Source organism: Ranitomeya variabilis, chromosome 5 (assembly GCF_051348905.1).
Source record: "Ranitomeya variabilis isolate aRanVar5 chromosome 5, aRanVar5.hap1, whole genome shotgun sequence".
Taxonomy (NCBI): domain Eukaryota; kingdom Metazoa; phylum Chordata; class Amphibia; order Anura; family Dendrobatidae; genus Ranitomeya; species Ranitomeya variabilis.
The window spans coordinates 331,951,490-331,969,827 of NC_135236.1; the positions used below are offsets into that span (position 1 = coordinate 331,951,490).

General features: G+C 43.0%; 1 protein-coding gene across 2 annotated transcripts in view; it reads right to left on the reverse strand.

Moving 5' to 3' along the window:
- The window catches only part of CCDC146 (coiled-coil domain containing 146), a 185,902-nt gene that overhangs the window by 29,036 nt on the left and 138,528 nt on the right, over positions 1-18,338 (reverse strand). For both annotated transcript variants that reach the window (XM_077264713.1, XM_077264714.1), the window contains exons 8-13: positions 9,898-10,125; positions 9,458-9,644; positions 8,233-8,328; positions 4,906-5,076; positions 4,338-4,426; positions 2,842-3,006 (exon numbers count right to left, since the gene is read on the reverse strand). In XM_077264713.1, the coding sequence (XP_077120828.1) occupies positions 2,842-3,006; positions 4,338-4,426; positions 4,906-5,076; positions 8,233-8,328; positions 9,458-9,644; positions 9,898-10,125 (936 nt within the window). The remainder of the gene's footprint in view (positions 1-2,841; positions 3,007-4,337; positions 4,427-4,905; positions 5,077-8,232; positions 8,329-9,457; positions 9,645-9,897; positions 10,126-18,338) is intronic.

Below are 18,338 nucleotides of genomic sequence, written 5' to 3' on the forward strand. Positions count from 1 at the left end.
CGTATTTCTCGCAAAGGTCAGAGAGGCCCGGCGCCTGCACACTGCAGTACTTTGCTCTGCCCTCAACAGGGCAAATAAATATGCCTGTGCCGGAGCCGCGGCAGGAAGACAAGAGAGGACGTCATCGTATGAAGATGGGAGGCACTGGACCGCGACGCCCATCGGACCGGACCGCAGCGGGACCCCCCTGGGTGAGTATAATATAACCAATATAACCTGTTTTTTTTCCCTTTCAGGTTACATCGGGGGCTTATCTACAGCATTACAGAATGCTGTATATAAGCCCCTGATGCCGGTAGCCTTCTCTCATATACAATTTTTGGGATGACAGATTCCCTTTAAAGGGGCCCCTTATGAGAAATAAGCAGATCATAAAAATAATATAACCAAAAACTTTAAATATTTAGGCAATTATGGTACATCCACACGGGACAGAAAAGCTTCAAATTTTCAGTTTGGATTTACTCACATAAAATCTGCAGTAAGTTTAAAAAATATAATTTACATGTTGTGGATTTTTTCAGGCATTCTTACATACACAGCATGTCACTTTCTGTTGTGGATTTTCCCTTTTGATATAAAGGGCTATAACCAGTGGTATGTGTGTTCTGCATGGAGATTTTGTTGCCACATGTATAGTGTATACAAATAATAAAATACAATCACAAACAAAATCTAAACATTTGTCAAACTTTCATACACACTTACACAACTGATTTAGATATATTTGAAATAGAAACATACAAACCTACAACAGACCGCTGGATATGGAATACAAACTGTACATACAGTAATATGCAATAAGCATTTTTGTTCTGTCACTTCAACATTGATTGTGTCTGGATTTCTCGGCCGTTCAGAGTTACAACACTGTTAATCAAATCAGCACCAACATAGAACATCCGATCATCGTGTGAATGGAGAGTATTAATTTTCCACCTGCACATTTATACCATGACAATGTAATAATCCTGGGAAGACGAGTAGGAGCAATATCACTAGAAACCAATCAGGTAGGCAGCATGCTGTATATAGTGCGGAGTGTGGAAAGGCCAGAGTATATAATCACATATTTAGAGCAGGTGCAGACAGCTGTATATCCTCGTATCCGAGAGAATCAGGCCGATTATGGAAATGACACTGTTAAAACTGATTAGAGAGAGATCACAGTATGGTCCAATTCTCTGAGATGAGGGGAAGAAGGAGAAAAAAAAATTATCCATCTTCTCCATTCTGTGAGGTCATGGATTGCAATCAGATGTCATCCGAGTGCAGTCCAATGTTTCCCACAGACTCAATGACTTGCATGGCTGGGTGCGATACGAACATCGGATCAACTTTTTTTTTTCCTTCTCAGACAGATACTGTCAAACATGTGCACAGCCGCGTAGCATAACATTGATCCGGGTGCAGTCTTATGTTTTGTTGGATCGCACTCAGAACGAAAATACACTAGTCTGCACCTGCCCTTAGATAGATAAGCACAGATAGCATAAGTACATGTGGGGATTCCCTAGCCACCAGGCAACCCCCACATGTACTTATGCTGGCTAACAGATGTAAATCATTCAGCTGCGGCAAGAAAAACTAAATCTCCGAGCACTAAAAATACTCGGAGGTCACCCGAGCGTGCTCGGGAAATCTCGAGTAACAAGTATATTCGCTCATCACTACACAGCACCGCTCACCACAGCAGCTGGTAGTGAGACAACAGCACACATCACCGCAGCAGCCTGTACAGAGACCACAGCACACCTCACCGCAGCAGCCGGTACAGAGACAACAGCACACATCACCGCAGCAGCCTGTACAGAGATCACAGCACACAGAACCGCAGCAGCCGGTACAGAGACAACAGCACACATCAACACAGCAGCCAGTACAGAGACCACAGCACACCTTGCTGCAGCAGACAGTATAGAGACAACAGCACACCTCACCGTAGCAGCCGGTACAGTGACCACAGCACACCTCACCGCAGCAGCCGGTACAGTGACCACAGCACACCTCACCGTAGCAGCCGGTACAGTGACCACAGCACACCTCACCGTAGCAGCCGGTACAGTGACCACAGCACACCTCACCGTAGCAGCCGGTACAGTGACCACAGCACACATCACCGCAGCAGCTGGAACATAGACAACAGCACACATCACCGCAGCAGCCGGAACAGTGACAACAGCACACATCACCGCAGCAGCTGGAACAGAGACAACAGCACACATCACCGCAGCAGCCGGAACAGAGACAACAGCACACATCACCGCAGCAGCCGGAACAGTGACAACAGCACATATCACCGCAGCAGCTGGAACAGTGACAACAGCACATATCACCGCAGCAGCTGGAACAGAGACAACAGCACACATCACCACAGCAGCTGGAACAGAGACAACAGCACACATCACCACAGCAGCCGGTACAGAGACATCAGTGCACCTCGCCACAGTAGCTGGTGCAGAGAGACCACCGTACAGGTCACCAAAGCAGCAGTGGAGAGCTGGTCCCAGAAAAGGCAAATACTAGTTCATTTTATTATTTTTGAACTGCGTTGGCCAATAGAAGCCAGAAATAAGTGGAAAACCCTGTTCATGCTATTTTCTAAAAAAGGAAATTCCATTTTTATATTTTTTATATCCGATATACTGTAAAATTAAATCATGTTAAAAAAACCAAAACTATTTTCTGAATCACACAGTGTGCTCTGCCTTCAGTGAAGGATTTTAGGATGGGTCTATTTAAAATTCTATTTCCGAATGCTCATAAATAGACATCAGGAAGCTGAGATGCGCTTCTGTCCAGTCCGCTCATCATTTTCTATATCCATTATACTACACAGACCTTTCTTTGCTTGAAACATTGGTTCTCAGTATTTCCATCTCATTTCCACAGATCTTGAGTTTTTCTCGGAGTTCTGCTGATCGCTGGGTAGCCATCTGAATGAGGCTGACACACTTGTTTCTTTCATTGCGGATTATGTCATACATCTTGGCAAACTCTTTTAGTCTGTGACATAAAAACTTGATTTATTTATCAGGCTAAAACATAAAAAAAAATCCCAGCCTTTCTTCCCAGTAAACGTTTTACTGCATTATCTCAAGTCTCTGCACACCGACGAATGGGCCGAGAACATATTTTTTATATTTATTATTGTTAACCAGCTCTCAAGGGCCCAATAAATGCATCTAATATTATCTCTAGCGGCTTTATTATCACCAAAATATATTGTATAGTCCACGTTACAAGAACAATAAGTAAATCGGGTAAATTATGAGTCTGAAAATTCATCCCTACTAAAGTAATAAAGATGGCAAACAACATATGATGCTCCACATACACAGTATGATGCCCCCACTGCTCCAAACACACACACACAGTATGATGGGCCACATGGCCCCAACACAGTATGCTGACCCCACAAGTACAGATTGACAATAAAAAAAAAATCCCTCACATAGCCCCCTTCTCCCGATATGCCACTGTTTCCAGTTCTTTGGCTGTCCAGGTCCACGGGCCAAACAGGAAAAGCCTGCAGTGTGCTCAGATCTGCTGTGTGTGAACCACTGATCTAGGCAAACGTTTGCTTTAACATTTCCTGATCTTTCTAGTCTCAGGATAAATAGTTGATATCTTGTGCTTTCTACTTTTTCCTGATTTCTACTTGAATTGAAATAAAAAAAATAACAACCAATTACCCTAAAAATTCTACTAACCTAAACCCAGAGCATTTTCCAAGAAAAGAAAAATAAAATTCTCCATGCTCCTAAATACAATCTTTAATATTTTTTTTTTTTTACTAATGTACACTTTTTAACTATATAATTGAATTTCTGATACAATTTCTAATTACGGTATTTCCTGCAAAAAATTAAAAGCGCTATATACGCTATAGTTCTGTTGCTATTTGGCTATCCATCCACAGACCCCATTACTTTGTTCACCTTGGCAAAAATATGGCTGGGAATACATGACACCTTTGGGCCTGGCCACGGCAAAGGTCATATGGCACAAGATTGCTGTATAGCACTGCTACATCACAGCATAATGCAAGTGTTTGGGGTCACATTGGGTCCTGCAAGGTTGGAGCCAATAAGATTTTTTTGTGACTTGCTTGCCGTGGTCGCTGTACTAATGAGACCCCGTCACCTGCTTTATGCCACGATGGAGCAGAGGCATAGAATGGTCTTTGGCCAAGCGATTTGTTTTGACCAAAATCGCTGTGTAGCCCCAACTTAGTAGAACTGTGTCTATTCAATGTCTTATCAACACAGTATTACACATTACCTTCTGAATCAATACAATATTCTCAATTTCTGTTATTTTATAGTGGATTTTACCTTTTCTGAACTTCTTGGTTTTTCTTCTTATGCTCTCCAATAATAAGATCTCGTCCCTTGATTTCCTGCAGAACTTGTCGGTATCTTTGCTGTTTACAAAAAAAACTTTTAGAGGAGCCCAAAAAAAAAAGCTTGTGCAGTAAAGGCAACTTGTCACCTTGGGAAACACTATTTACCCGCAGATATATTGTTAACCTGTGTTACAATGCTGCCGGGCCGCCGTACTGAAAATGGGGCTACCGGGAGAACATGAACTTATTTCCTCCCAGGAGCAGCTCATTTTCAGTCATAAATTCTGACATTTATGAAAGGTGAAAGGAAGAATGGACATTTTCCACAAATTAAAGTACATATTTTCCAAAATTAACTAAATAAAAAATATTCAGGCTGTTGTTTCTCCTTCTAAACAATCAGGTTCTCTTAACTGTGGCTATCTGCTCCCAATTTCACATTTGGTGTTTGTTGATATCACTTTTTCTATGGCAGGCTCGATGGTAAATGTTATCGTCCTGGAACTTGTTTAGTATTAAAAATTTAATACTGCAATACTTTTATGAACAGAACTCACTTGAGCTTTAACAAAATCCCTTGATTTTTGTTCTCTCTCATCCGCTTTGATTTGCACCAGACGGGTAAGGTTGACCAGATCTTCCCGGCATTCTCCCTGCTCCTTTACAAGTTGTTCTTCTTCAGCTACACACTGAGCCAATATGCGTGCCTCTACCTCCGTCAGTGTTTGCTATATTGGAGGAAAGTGGAAGACAAAGAATATGAACAATATTAGCAACAGGGAAGACTTACACAGGTACAGTAAGACCAGGATGGTTGATGGCTAGAGTCTCCAGGACTTCTCACATTTATTAAACATCTAACTTCATGTCTCCAAAAGGAAGAAAACAGTATGGCCTATAGGAAGCTCCCGATAAATCAATGCAATAGAAAGACAACACATTGATTGTGTAGGGCTTCCCCAATGGTTGTGCTGTGGGAAAATTAAACACTCCATCAGGGGGATACATTGCGCTCAGTTTATCGTCCATGAGTCTCTAAATCTAATAGGGACTGTCCACTGTGGGAGGCGACTCTTTATAAACTTTTTTATTTTGTATAAAGATAACAAACACAACATTTAAAAAATATACAAATAAAGACAATGCAGTGTAGTACATTAAATATCAAAAAGTCATAAAAAATAATATAAAGACCCCAAGTCAGGCCTCTGAGTGACCTTAGGGGTGAAGAGAGTGTCCGCACAATGTCTTGTCAGCAACCGAAATAGCGAATCACATGGGGTCATGAAGGAATAAAACTATAATAACGTCTGATACAAAAGCAACTAAAAAGGGGCTACTCCATTTCAGTTTTGGGGTATTGACATACACTGCAAACAGTACAGAATACAAAGGACCAAGACACAAGAGGAGGACGGTGAAAGAGGTAAAAAAGAGGAACTATAAGTTTTGTTGAGCTCAAAAATAGTCCCAAGGTGCCCAAATTGTCACAAATGAGTCAACCTTTGTATTCAATATGACAGTCAAGTGTTACATGTGACGAATAGCGTAGATTATTCTGAGATATTCTTGGTAAGAGGGAGGAAGTACCAGCTTCCAGCAACAAAAAGTGTCAAGCATCTGGCAGACGATAATAAATGCAAGAGCAGTTTGGACAAGTTTTTACCCATCCCTTTAGGAGGGATGCCGAAGAGATAGACCCAATGGTCGAAAGGAACCTCTCTAAATAACAGCACCTGAATCAGAGATTTGACTATCACCCAAAATGAAGACAATTTAGTACATGACCAGAAGAGGTGTATTTACTAAAACCCACTGAAGACCTGCAGCATCAGCAGACATACAGAATTTGGGGATTAATCTCATGGACAATTTCTGGGGTATGGTACCAAAACATGAGAATCTTGTATTGGTTTTCTTTATATAGGATACGTATCGAAGTTTTAGTTGCTTTAGTCCAAATAGTCTGCCAAAGCTGGGGTGTCAGTTCTCCAGTTCTCTACCCAGGAAGGACTCTCCTCTAGTTATATAGATGATATAATATAGATTATATAATGAGTCCCATTGAGGAGGGTTAATTATCCTATAAATATCAGATATCAAACCCTTATTAGATTGGGCCTCTCCTGCAAAGCCTTTCAAACTCAGTTGGAGATGAAACTTTACAGGAGTCAAAGATAGATGTTGTGAAATGTTTGATCTGCATGTATTAGAAAAATTCACTGTTGGAAATAGGGAAATTAGATTTAATATGTTCAAATGAGAGGAACTCTTTGGAGATTCAATCGACCAAATCTAAAAACCTAAACAGACCGATCAAAATTATGGGAGGCCGCTTTAATCGTTTATTTTTATGACTTTTGCCCCGTACTCCCAATATCACCCTGAATGATATGATATATCTATTACAAGCACGTCGGCAGGAGACTTTTTCTATTGGCTGCTTTCCACGAAACAGAGAATCACTTGACAGAATTGGCTGTGGGAAGAATGACTGAGCATGTACGACCAGCAGCATTCATCTTATTAGATGGTGACATCTTATGTGGGCAGGTCTGCGCCAGGTTGAAGTCCACACTCAGCATTTCAATGAATGGGACCATGATATGAACAGACACCAAGCAGATGTCAGTGTTGCATCCGTGTACTGTCCATTTCAGAGTCCAGTATAGAATCACTGCACACAATTGGGGTGGTATGCTTCAAGTGAGTATTTTATTGATGGTGATAAGTGTAGCGACGGCTAGACGTTTCGGCCGGACAACGGCCTTTATCAAATAGTCGTCTTTGAATGAGGAATCACCAAGGAAGTAGTGTCACTTGCAGTGTAAGATTTCATAGAGCGCAGAATGTCCCGTTTGGCCAGCAATCCAGTGGGAATTTGGGGTTGCCAGGGGATGTTATCCTGGCAGTATTGCCCAAGGATCATTGGTGGCACAGTGTGGCGCGCAGGCACAGCCGTGCTCCACTGCTCCAGCACGACTGTGCCTGCGCGCCACACTGCGCGACCAATGATCCTTGGGCTATACTGCCAGGACAACGTCTCTGGCAACCCCAGATCCACACTGCATCACCAATGATCCTTGGGCTATACTGCCAGGACAACATCCCTGGCAACCCCAGATCCACACTGCATCACCAATGATCCTTGGACAATACTGCCAGGATAACGTCCCCTGGCAACCCCAAATTCCCACTGGATTGCTGGCCAAACGGGACATTCTGCGCTCTATGAAATCTTACACTACAAGTGACACTACTTCCTTGGTGATTCCTCATTCAAAGGCGACTATTTGATAAAGGCTGTTGTCCAGCTGAAACGTCTAGCCGTCGCTACACTTATCACCATCAATAAAATACTCACTTGAAGCATACCACCCCAATTGTGTGCAGTGATTCTATACTGGACTCAGTTTTAAGGGACCAACGGTTCCCTTTCACTAGCACCTGATTCATCCTCTCCAGTCGAGTGCTAACCATCTATACTATATACTGTCCATTTCAAACATGGATGTTTTTATTTGGCTTCTATATCACAACTTCTCACCATACCAGGTTTTTTTATAGTATGTAAATTACAAATATCATTAATTATTTATGACCTATAAAATAGATATGCTATTTAATGGCAAACTTTAAGAGTGGCAGCCAATTGGCAAGTAACTTGTTTCTGATTGATATGATACAAAATGACCTGAGGATCTGCGATGTAGAGAACTACTGCCATCATGCAGCACAAGTCATTACATGCTATCGGTCCTTTCACCTGTAATGGGTGATACCTGGAGATGTGCATCTCTAAATGTCTGCAAATAAATATCTCAAATCTCACACGATCTAAAATTCCAATAGCATGCAACAGTAATAAAACATAATGTGCCAACCTGTTGTGCAAACTGCCTTTTGAGTGTTTCAACTTCTTTGCGCAGTTCCTTCCTCTTTTCTACAAGTAAACCATCATCTTTGGGGAAAATGTCCATCTACAAAAATAAAAACAGCATTAGTCATTTAAAGCGCATGCAATCAACTTCTTTAGAAATGTTTTTTTATATGATCCTGTTTGAAGCATAATTCCAATTTAATGCCAAAATTAAGAAACTAATTTACTATCAATTCCTTAAACCTGCACTAACAATGCTGATGCAATGTGAAACTATGGAATAGACAGTTGCAGTATTTATAAGGGTTGTTCAGGTTTAGTATAATAATCTGCAGTCACTATATGTGGCTGCAGACTTGTGAATCCTCACAGTGCGCACTGTGCATGCTGTTGGAAGTCTATGGTGCTGGCAGCGAGACTGAGCGGTCATGTGATCAAAAGGATGTGATATGCGTACTTCCAACCACATTCTGACTAGAAGCACACAGCCTCGCTTAATACACTTGTACTGAGCGAGACTGTGCTCATCTATTCAGAATATTGCAGGAAAAATGCATATTGCATACTTGCAGTCACGTGATCACCCGCTACTGGTGCCGACCCCGTAGAATCCTTACAATGCTCAATGTGCACACTGTGATTATTCACAACTCTACACAGATAAGAATGCGCGTACAGTGGAGACAGCTCAAGACAGCCTCGTTGCTTCAAGTATCTTTTGTATGATTACTAACATTCCAAGAAGTTAATTAAGCAAATAGATTTGAACCAATAAGAAATAGGTAAGTATATCTGAGCCACTCTGTTGTATTCTAAGAGTATAAAACGTCCGCTGGTGTATAATAAGTTAGACAATGCTTATGACCAATGCCTTTGTCGCCTTGCTGCAAGATAAGACTAAATATCTACCTTGATTCAGATGACTCCATGCTTCGGGAGATAATATTTCTATTCTATAATAGCAAAAACCTGCTGACAAATTCCCTTTAACAAAGCGCTTGCTGTCATTTTAATCTGAATGGTCTTACACCTCTAATCAGTGGCATGTACCTTTGAGCACATTGTCATAAATACTACTCCAGTCAGGGATTGGAGTAACATTTCTGGCATACAAAACAGGGGGATTTTTTCTGCCATGCCCCATCCTAGTTCCACATATATCAGCAAAACTGATTCACACTGGCATGAAAACAGCCCCAAAGTGTGTATTTTCTGCCATAAGTTTATACCTCTGCTTTATTCTTGTCATACAAAGACTGTGTGTGTATTAAGCCATCGTTTGCAGACTTCAGTTGTAGCTCCAGTTTCTTCATATTTCGCATATCCCGGTCTTTCTCTTTGTGTTTACGGGTAAGAGCGTCATGCTGCGACTGCTTCTCTATCATGGCATGGCGTAGATTAAGATCAAACGCTGCCCTACAAATCCAAAGGTGGAAATGAGTGTAATGGAAAGTAATGAGCACACGTTCCCAAACCAGAAAAGCCAGCTACCGGGAGAATGGCACCATTAACTCTATATTGTAGTCTATGATATAACAGTACAATCTGAGCGAACAGTATACTGGGACTATAGGCAAATGGTGACATAGAACCTGGTGCGGATACAACATTTTCTACAGCTGCACTACCTCCGATTACAGCACACATAGAAAAGAAGGTGTGAAGTAACCTTTCTCCCAGAGCGACTGCTTCATTTTCCTTGGAAAACTCCAGGAGTTTGGTCAGATTATTACATTCCTGCTCTTTATTTTCCATAAATGTCCTTTTCCCATCCAATTCCTTTGTAACATCTTCTTTCTCCTCCAACATCTTTTTGGTTTTATTTTCTATCTTTCTGAGGTTGTGGTTTAACTCTTGGCACTGTTCCTCCAGCTTTAACTTTTTTTTTCCTGTTTCTCTGTAATTGAGACAAAGTATGAGATGTAATAACAAGTGTATAATCATTTCAGCACCAAACCTCACTTTATACAAGGCAATCTAAACATTGTGGATATCTCTTCATTTCCGGATCTCAAGTACCGTACCCTCTGCCAGTGTCATGATCTCTGCAGGCAGAGACCATAGCAAGCCTATAGAGGGACAAGCTCTCGGAAGATGGAACTATACTGACCATGAACTAAGCCTGCCGCGCAACTAGAAATAGCCAGGTAGCATTTCCTATTTATTGCTAGATGCCCAGCTCTGGCCTAAGACCTAAATAGCTAGCAGAGGGAAATATAAGACCTGGCTCACCTCTAGAGAAATATTCCAAAGAAGACAGTAGCCCCCCACATATAATGACGGTGAGTTCAGATGAAACAACAAACGCAGCAGGAAAATAGTCTTAGCAAATTTGAGGTCCGCTTACTAGATAGCAGAAGACAGATAGTATACTTTCATGGTCAGCAGAAAAACACTAACAAAACACCATCCAGAGATTACCTTAAACTCTGGCATTAACTCATAACGCCAGAGTAGCAATCCCTGATCAACGAGAGCTTTCCAGACACAGTAACAAAACTTCAGCTGTGAACTGGAACAAATAGGCAAAAAGAAACATGGACAAAAGTCCAACTTATCTAGTAGTTGTCAGAAGCAGGAACAAGCACTGAGAGGCATCAGATAACATTGTTGACCGGCAAGAAACCACCAGAGAAATGAGCTTAAATAGCGACACCCACTACTGATGGAACCAGGTGAAACAGGAAAGAGGATGACAAGTCCAATTCCACAAGCGGCCACCGGGGGAGCCCAGAATCCAAATTCACAACAGTACCCCCCCCTCAAGGAGGGGGCACCGAACCCTCACCAGATCCACCAGGGCGACCAGGATGAGCCCTATGGAAGGCACGAACAAGATCAGAAGCATGAACATCAGATGCATTGACCCAAGAATTATCCTCCTGGCCGTAACCCTTCCAGTTGACCAGATACTGGAGTCTCCGTCTGGAAACACGAGAGTCCAAAATTTTCTCCACAACGTACTCCAACTCACCCTCAACCAACACCGGAGCAGGAGGCTCAACTGAAGGTACAACAGGTACCTCATACCTGCGCAATAACGACCGATGAAAAACGTTATGAATGGAAAAGGACGCAGGGAGGTCCAAACGGAAAGAAACAGGATTAAGAATCTCCAATATTCTATAAGGGCCGATGAACCGAGGTTTAAACTTAGGAGAAGAGACCCTCATAGGGACAAAACGAGAAGACAACCACACCAAATCTCCAACACAAAGCCGAGAACCAACACGACGATGACGGTTGGCAAAACGCTGAGTCTTCTCCTGGGACAACTTCAAATTGTCCATAACCTGCCCCCAGATGTGATGCAATCTCTCCACCACCGCATCCACTCCAGGACAATCCGAGGATTCCACCTGACCGGAGGAAAATCGAGGGTGAAACCCCGAATTACAGAAAAACGGGGACACCAAGGTGGAAGAGCTGGCCCGATTATTGAGGGCGAACTCTGCCAATGGCAAAAAGGCAACCCAATCATCCTGGTCAGCAGAGACAAAACACCTCAGATATGTCTCCAGGGTCTGATTAGTCCGCTCGGTCTGGCCATTAGTCTGAGGGTGAAAAGCAGATGAAAAAGACAAATCTATGCCCATCCTAGCACAGAATGCCCGCCAAAATCTAGACACAAATTGGGTACCTCTGTCAGAAACAATATTCTCAGGAATACCGTGCAATCGGACAACATTCTGAAAAAACAGAGGAACCAACTCAGAAGAAGAAGGCAACTTGGGCAGAGGAACCAAATGGACCATTTTAGAGAAACGGTCACAGACCACCCAGATGACAGACATCTTCTGGGAAACAGGCAGATCTGAAATAAAATCCATCGAGATGTGTGTCCAAGGCCTCTTAGGAATAGGCAAGGGCAACAGCAGTCCGCTAGCCCGAGAACTACAAGACTTGGCCCGAGCACAAATGTCACATGACTGCACAAAGACTCGCACATCTCGTGACAGGGAAGGCCACCAGAAGGATCTTGCCACCAAATCCCTAGTACCAAAAATTCCGGGATGACCTGCCAATGCAGAAGAATGTACCTCAGAGATGACTCTACTGGTCCAATCCTCCGGAACAAACAGTCTATCAGGCGGACAACGATCCGGTCTATCCGCCTGAAACTCTTGCAAGGACCGCCGCAGATCAGGAGAAACGGCCGACAAAATTACTCCCTCCCTAAGGATACCTGTGGGTTCAGCATTACCAGGAGAGTCCGGGTCAAAACTCCTAGAAAGGGCATCTGCCTTAACATTCTTAGAACCCGGTAGGTATGACACCACAAAATTAAAGCGAGAAAAAAATAAAGACCAGCGCGCCTGTCTAGGATTCAGGCGCCTGGCAGTCTCAAGATAAATCAAATTTTTGTGGTCAGTCAATACCACCACCTGATGCTTAGCCCCCTCTAGCCAATGGCGCCACTCCTCAAACGCCCACTTCATGGCCAAAAGCTCCCTATTCCCAACATCATAATTCCGCTCTGCAGGCGAAAATTTGCGAGAAAAGAAAGCACAAGGCCTAATGACGGAGCAGTCGGAACCTTTCTGCGACAACACTGCCCCAGCTCCGATCTCCGAAGCGTCAACCTCAACCTGAAAAGGCAGATTCACATCAGGCTGACGTAACACAGGGGCAGAGGCAAAACGGTGCTTAAGCTCCTGAAAGGCCTCTACAGCATGAGGGGACCAATTAGCAACATCAGCGCCATGTCTGGTCAAATCAGTCAGTGGTTTAACGACATCCGAAAAACCAGCAATAAATCGGCGGTAAAAGTTGGCAAAGCCCAAAAATCTCTGAAGACCCTTAAGAGAGGAGGGCTGAGTCCAGTCACAAATAGCTTGCACCTTGACGGGATCCATCTCAATGGAAGAGGGAGAAAAAATATACCCCAAAAAGGAAATCTTCTGGACCCCAAAAACGCACTTAGACCCCTTCACACATAAAGAATTAGACCGCAGAACCTGAAAAACTCTCCTGACCTGCTGGACATGAGAGTCCCAGTCATCAGAAAAAATCAGAATATCATCCAGATATATTATCATAAATTTATCCAGAAAATCGCGGAAAATATCATGCATAAAAGACTGGAAAACTGAAGGGGCATTAGAAAGACCAAAAGGCATGACCAAATACTCAAAGTGGCCCTCGGGCGTATTAAATGCGGTCTTCCACTCATCCCCCTGCCTGATCCGCACCAAATTATACGCCCCACGAAGATCAATTTTAGAGAACCACTTAGCACCCTCTATACGAGCAAACAAATCAGTAAGCAATGGCAATGGGTATTGGTACTTAACAGTGATCTTATTCAGAAGCCGATAATCAATACATGGTCTCAAAGAGCCGTCCTTTTTTGAGACAAAGAAAAACCCAGCTCCCAAGGGAGAAGAAGATGGACGAATATGTCCCTTTTCCAAAGACTCCTTTATATATTCCCGCATAGCAGCATGTTCCGGCACAGACAGATTAAACAAACGACCCTTTGGATATTTGCAACCCGGTATCAAATCTATGGCACAATCGCACTCACGGTGCGGAGGTAACGACCCAAGCTTGGGTTCGTCAAAGACGTCTTGATAATCAGAGAGGAACTCAGGGACTTCAGAGGGAATGGACGACGAAATAGAAACCAAAGGTAAGTCCCCATGAATACCCTTACATCCCCAGCTCAACACAGACATAGCTCTCCAGTCCAAGACTGGATTGTGAGACTGCAACCATGGCAATCCCAGTACCAAATCGTCATGTAAATTATACAGCACCAGGAAACGAATAATCTCCTGGTGATCCGGATTGATACGCATGGTTACTTGTGTCCAGTACTGTGGTTTATTATTAGCCAATGGGGTGGAGTCAATCCCCTTCAGAGGAATAAGAGTCTCCAAAGGCTCTAAATCAAAACCACAACGATTGGCAAAGGACCAATCCATAAGACTCAGAGCGGCGCCAGAGTCAACATAGGCGTCCGTGGCAATGGATGACAAAGAGCAAATCAGGGTTACAGACAAGATAAACTTAGACTGAATGGTGCCAATGGAAACAGACTTATCAAGCTTCTTTGTACGCCTAGAGCATGCTGATATAACATGAGTAGAATCCCCACAATAGAAGCACAATCCATTCTTCCGTCTAAAATTCTGTCGCTCGCTCCTGGACAGAATTCTATCACACTGCATACTTTCTGGCGTCTTTTCCATAGACACCGCCAGATGGTGCACCGGTTTGCGCTCCCGCAGACGCCTATCAATCTGAATAGCCATTGTCATGGACTCATTCAGACCTGCAGGCACAGGGAACCCCACCATAACATCCTTAACGGCATCAGAGAGACCTTCTCTGAAAGTTGCCGCCAAGGCGCACTCATTCCACTGAGTAAGCACAGACCATTTACGGAATTTTTGGCAATAAACCTCAGCTTCGTCTTGCCCCTGAGATAGTGCCATCAAAGTTTTTTCTGCCTGAAGTTCCAAATGAGGTTCCTCATAAAGCAAGCCCAAGGCCAGAAAAAACGCATCCACATCGCGCAACGCAGGATCCCCTGCTGGCAATGAGAAGGCCCAATCTTGAGGGTCACCCCTGAGCAAGGAAATCACAATCCTAACCTGCTGAGCAGGGTCTCCAGCTGAACGAGACTTCAGGGACAAATAAAGCTTACAATTATTTCGGAAATTCTGGAAGCTAGCTCTATTCCCTGTGAAGAACTCCGGCAAAGGAATTCTCGGCTCAGATACTGGAGCATGTACCACAAAATCTTGCAAATTTTGTACTTTCGTGATGAGATTATTCAAACCCGCAGTTACACTCTGAAGATCCATTATTGTCAGGTGCACACAGAGCAATACAGAGATTAGGAGGAGAGAGAGAAAAAAGACTGCAGCAAGGCAAACTGGAGGAAAAAAAAAAAAAAAAAAAAAAAAAATTCCAGCAGACTTCTTATAACTCTCCTTTCTCAACCTGGGTCTTTAACACTTTATTGGCCGGTCAAACTGTCATGATCTCTGCAGGCAGAGACCATAGCAAGCCTATAGAGGGACAAGCTCTCGGAAGATGGAACTATACTGACCATGAACTAAGCCTGCCGCGCAACTAGAAATAGCCAGGTAGCATTTCCTATTTATTGCTAGATGCCCAGCTCTGGCCTAAGACCTAAATAGCTAGCAGAGGGAAATATAAGACCTGGCTCACCTCTAGAGAAATATTCCAAAGAAGACAGTAGCCCCCCACATATAATGACGGTGAGTTCAGATGAAACAACAAACGCAGCAGGAAAATAGTCTTAGCAAATTTGAGGTCCGCTTACTAGATAGCAGAAGACAGATAGTATACTTTCATGGTCAGCAGAAAAACACTAACAAAACACCATCCAGAGATTACCTTAAACTCTGGCATTAACTCATAACGCCAGAGTAGCAATCCCTGATCAACGAGAGCTTTCCAGACACAGTAACAAAACTTCAGCTGTGAACTGGAACAAATAGGCAAAAAGAAACATGGACAAAAGTCCAACTTATCTAGTAGTTGTCAGAAGCAGGAACAAGCACTGAGAGGCATCAGATAACATTGTTGACCGGCAAGAAACCACCAGAGAAATGAGCTTAAATAGCGACACCCACTACTGATGGAACCAGGTGAAACAGGAAAGAGGATGACAAGTCCAATTCCACAAGCGGCCACCGGGGGAGCCCAGAATCCAAATTCACAACAGCCAGATGATGTATATTATGTTTAATACATGTCTCTTGGATATAAATTTGTGATTCGCTGGCCAAGTACACAATGAAAGGATTTAGCATACTCAACATACATTGAGCTTATTATTCTGTATGTTTAAAAAATTGTAGTCAGATAAAATGTAAAGGGAACCTGTCACCAGGTTTGACCGATAATAAATAAGGCCACCACCTTTCAGCCCTCATATACAGCACTCTATAATGCGCTATATAAGCCCCCAACCCAACCTGAAAGACAAGAAATAGACCTTTTATTATACTCACCTTGCGGGCGGTTCGGTCGGATAGGTGTCGCTGGTCTTGGTCCGGAGCCTCCCTTCTTCTTACGATGCCACCCTCCTTCTTCCTAAGTCGTCCACACAGGCTCCCCAGTATCACTCTCCTGCGCAGGTGAACTTCTCTGCCCTGATGAGGGCAGAGCAAAGTACTGCAGTGCACATGGACCGGGAAAGGTCAAGAGTAGTGATGAGCGAATATACTCGTTACTCGAGATTTCCCGAGCATGCTCTGGTGTCCTCCGAGTATTTGTTAAAGCTCGGAGATTTCGTTTTCTTCGCCGCAGCTGAATGATTTACAGCTACTAGCCTGCTTGATTACATGTGGGGATTCCCTAGCAACCAGGCAACCCCCACATGTACTTATGCTGGCTAATAGCTGTAAATCATTCAGCTGAGGCGATGAAAACTAAGTCTCTGAGCACTAAAAAATACTCGGAGGACCCCCGAGCATGCTTGAGAAATCTCGAGTAACGAGTATATTCGCTCATAACTAGTCAAGAGCCCCGGCACCTGTGCACTGCAGTAATTTACTCCGCCGTGAAGTACACCTGCGCAGGAGAGTGATTCCGGGGAGACTGTGCATGATGTATAAACGTGTTATCCACGTGAAACAAGAAGGAGGATGGCATTGCAAGAAGAATGAAGGAGCCGGACCAAAACCAGCGACACTCATTGGACCGCCCCACAGGTGAGTATAATAAAAGGTCTTTTTGATGTCTTGTAGGTTAGGGTGGGGGCATATATACAGTGTTATAGAATGCTGTTTATCAGGGCTGACAGGTGGAGTTGTTATCTAATATAGTTCAAACCTGGTGACAGGTTCCCTTTCATGTCATACTGACAGGATGATATGTACATAGTGATAGCAGAGGTCTATACTTCATTATTAAAGTAGTATCTACATTGTAAATATACAACCCAAATCCAAAAATGGACGCTGTGTAAAATTGTAAAATGTAAAGAAGACAAGAATGCAATGATTTGGAATTCTCTTATATCCATATTTTATTCACAACAGAACATGGATCACAGACCAGAAGGTGAAAATTAAACATTTTTCCATTTCATTTGAAAATAATTATCTATTTACCAATTGATGGCAGCAACACATCTAAAAAAAAGTTGGGACAAGGACATGTCTACCATTGTGTAGCATCTCCTATTCTTTTGACAACAGTCTGTAAACAGCTGGGTAGTAAGGAGACCATTTGCTGGAGTTTTGGGAGCGGAATGTTGTAATCTTGCCTGATGTAAGATTCTAGCTGCTCCACAGCCCTGGGGCTTCTTTGCCAGAGTTAACAAAAGACTGTCAGTAAGTGGGACTAATGAAAAACAGCTGGCGGTGTAAGGGGGGAATCCGATCAACAGCTATTTCCGTGGTCCTAAACACCTTAGATAGGGGTCCCTGAGTGAGTGCGTGCGGTTGCAGACATCTTCAGGACACGTTCTGGCACAATTTGTGCAGCACCGAACCCCTTTAAACGGGTTGTCCGGTGTAAAACAAAAAGTATGCAGTTACCCTGTGTGCCTACAAACTTTTGAATCCACCCTGTGCAATGAGAAAATTCACCAGCATCTGAGCTGGTGATGTATGCAATATGCATGCAATATGGGTACATATATTATATTTGCATATATATATATATATATATATATATATATATATATATATATATATACAACTACAGATATAAAGAGAGATATACACTGTATGCAGAATTATTAGGCAAGTTGTACTTTGATCACATGATACTTTTTATACATGTTGTCCTACTCCAAGTTGTTCAGGCTTGAGAGCCAACTACCAATTAAGTAAATCAGGTGATGTGCATCTCTGTAATGAGGAGGGGTGTTATCTAATGACATCAAAACCCTATATAAGGTGTGCTTAATTATTAGGCAACTTCCTTTCCTTGGCAAAATGGGTCAGAAGAGAGATTTGACGGGCTCTGAAAAGTCCAAAATTGTGAGATGACTTGCAGAGGGATACAGCAGTCTTGAAAATGCCAAACTTTTGAAGCGTGATCACCGAACAATTAAGTGTTTCATGGCAAATAGCCAACAGAGTCGCAAGAAGCGTGCTGGGCAAAAAAGGCGCAAAATAA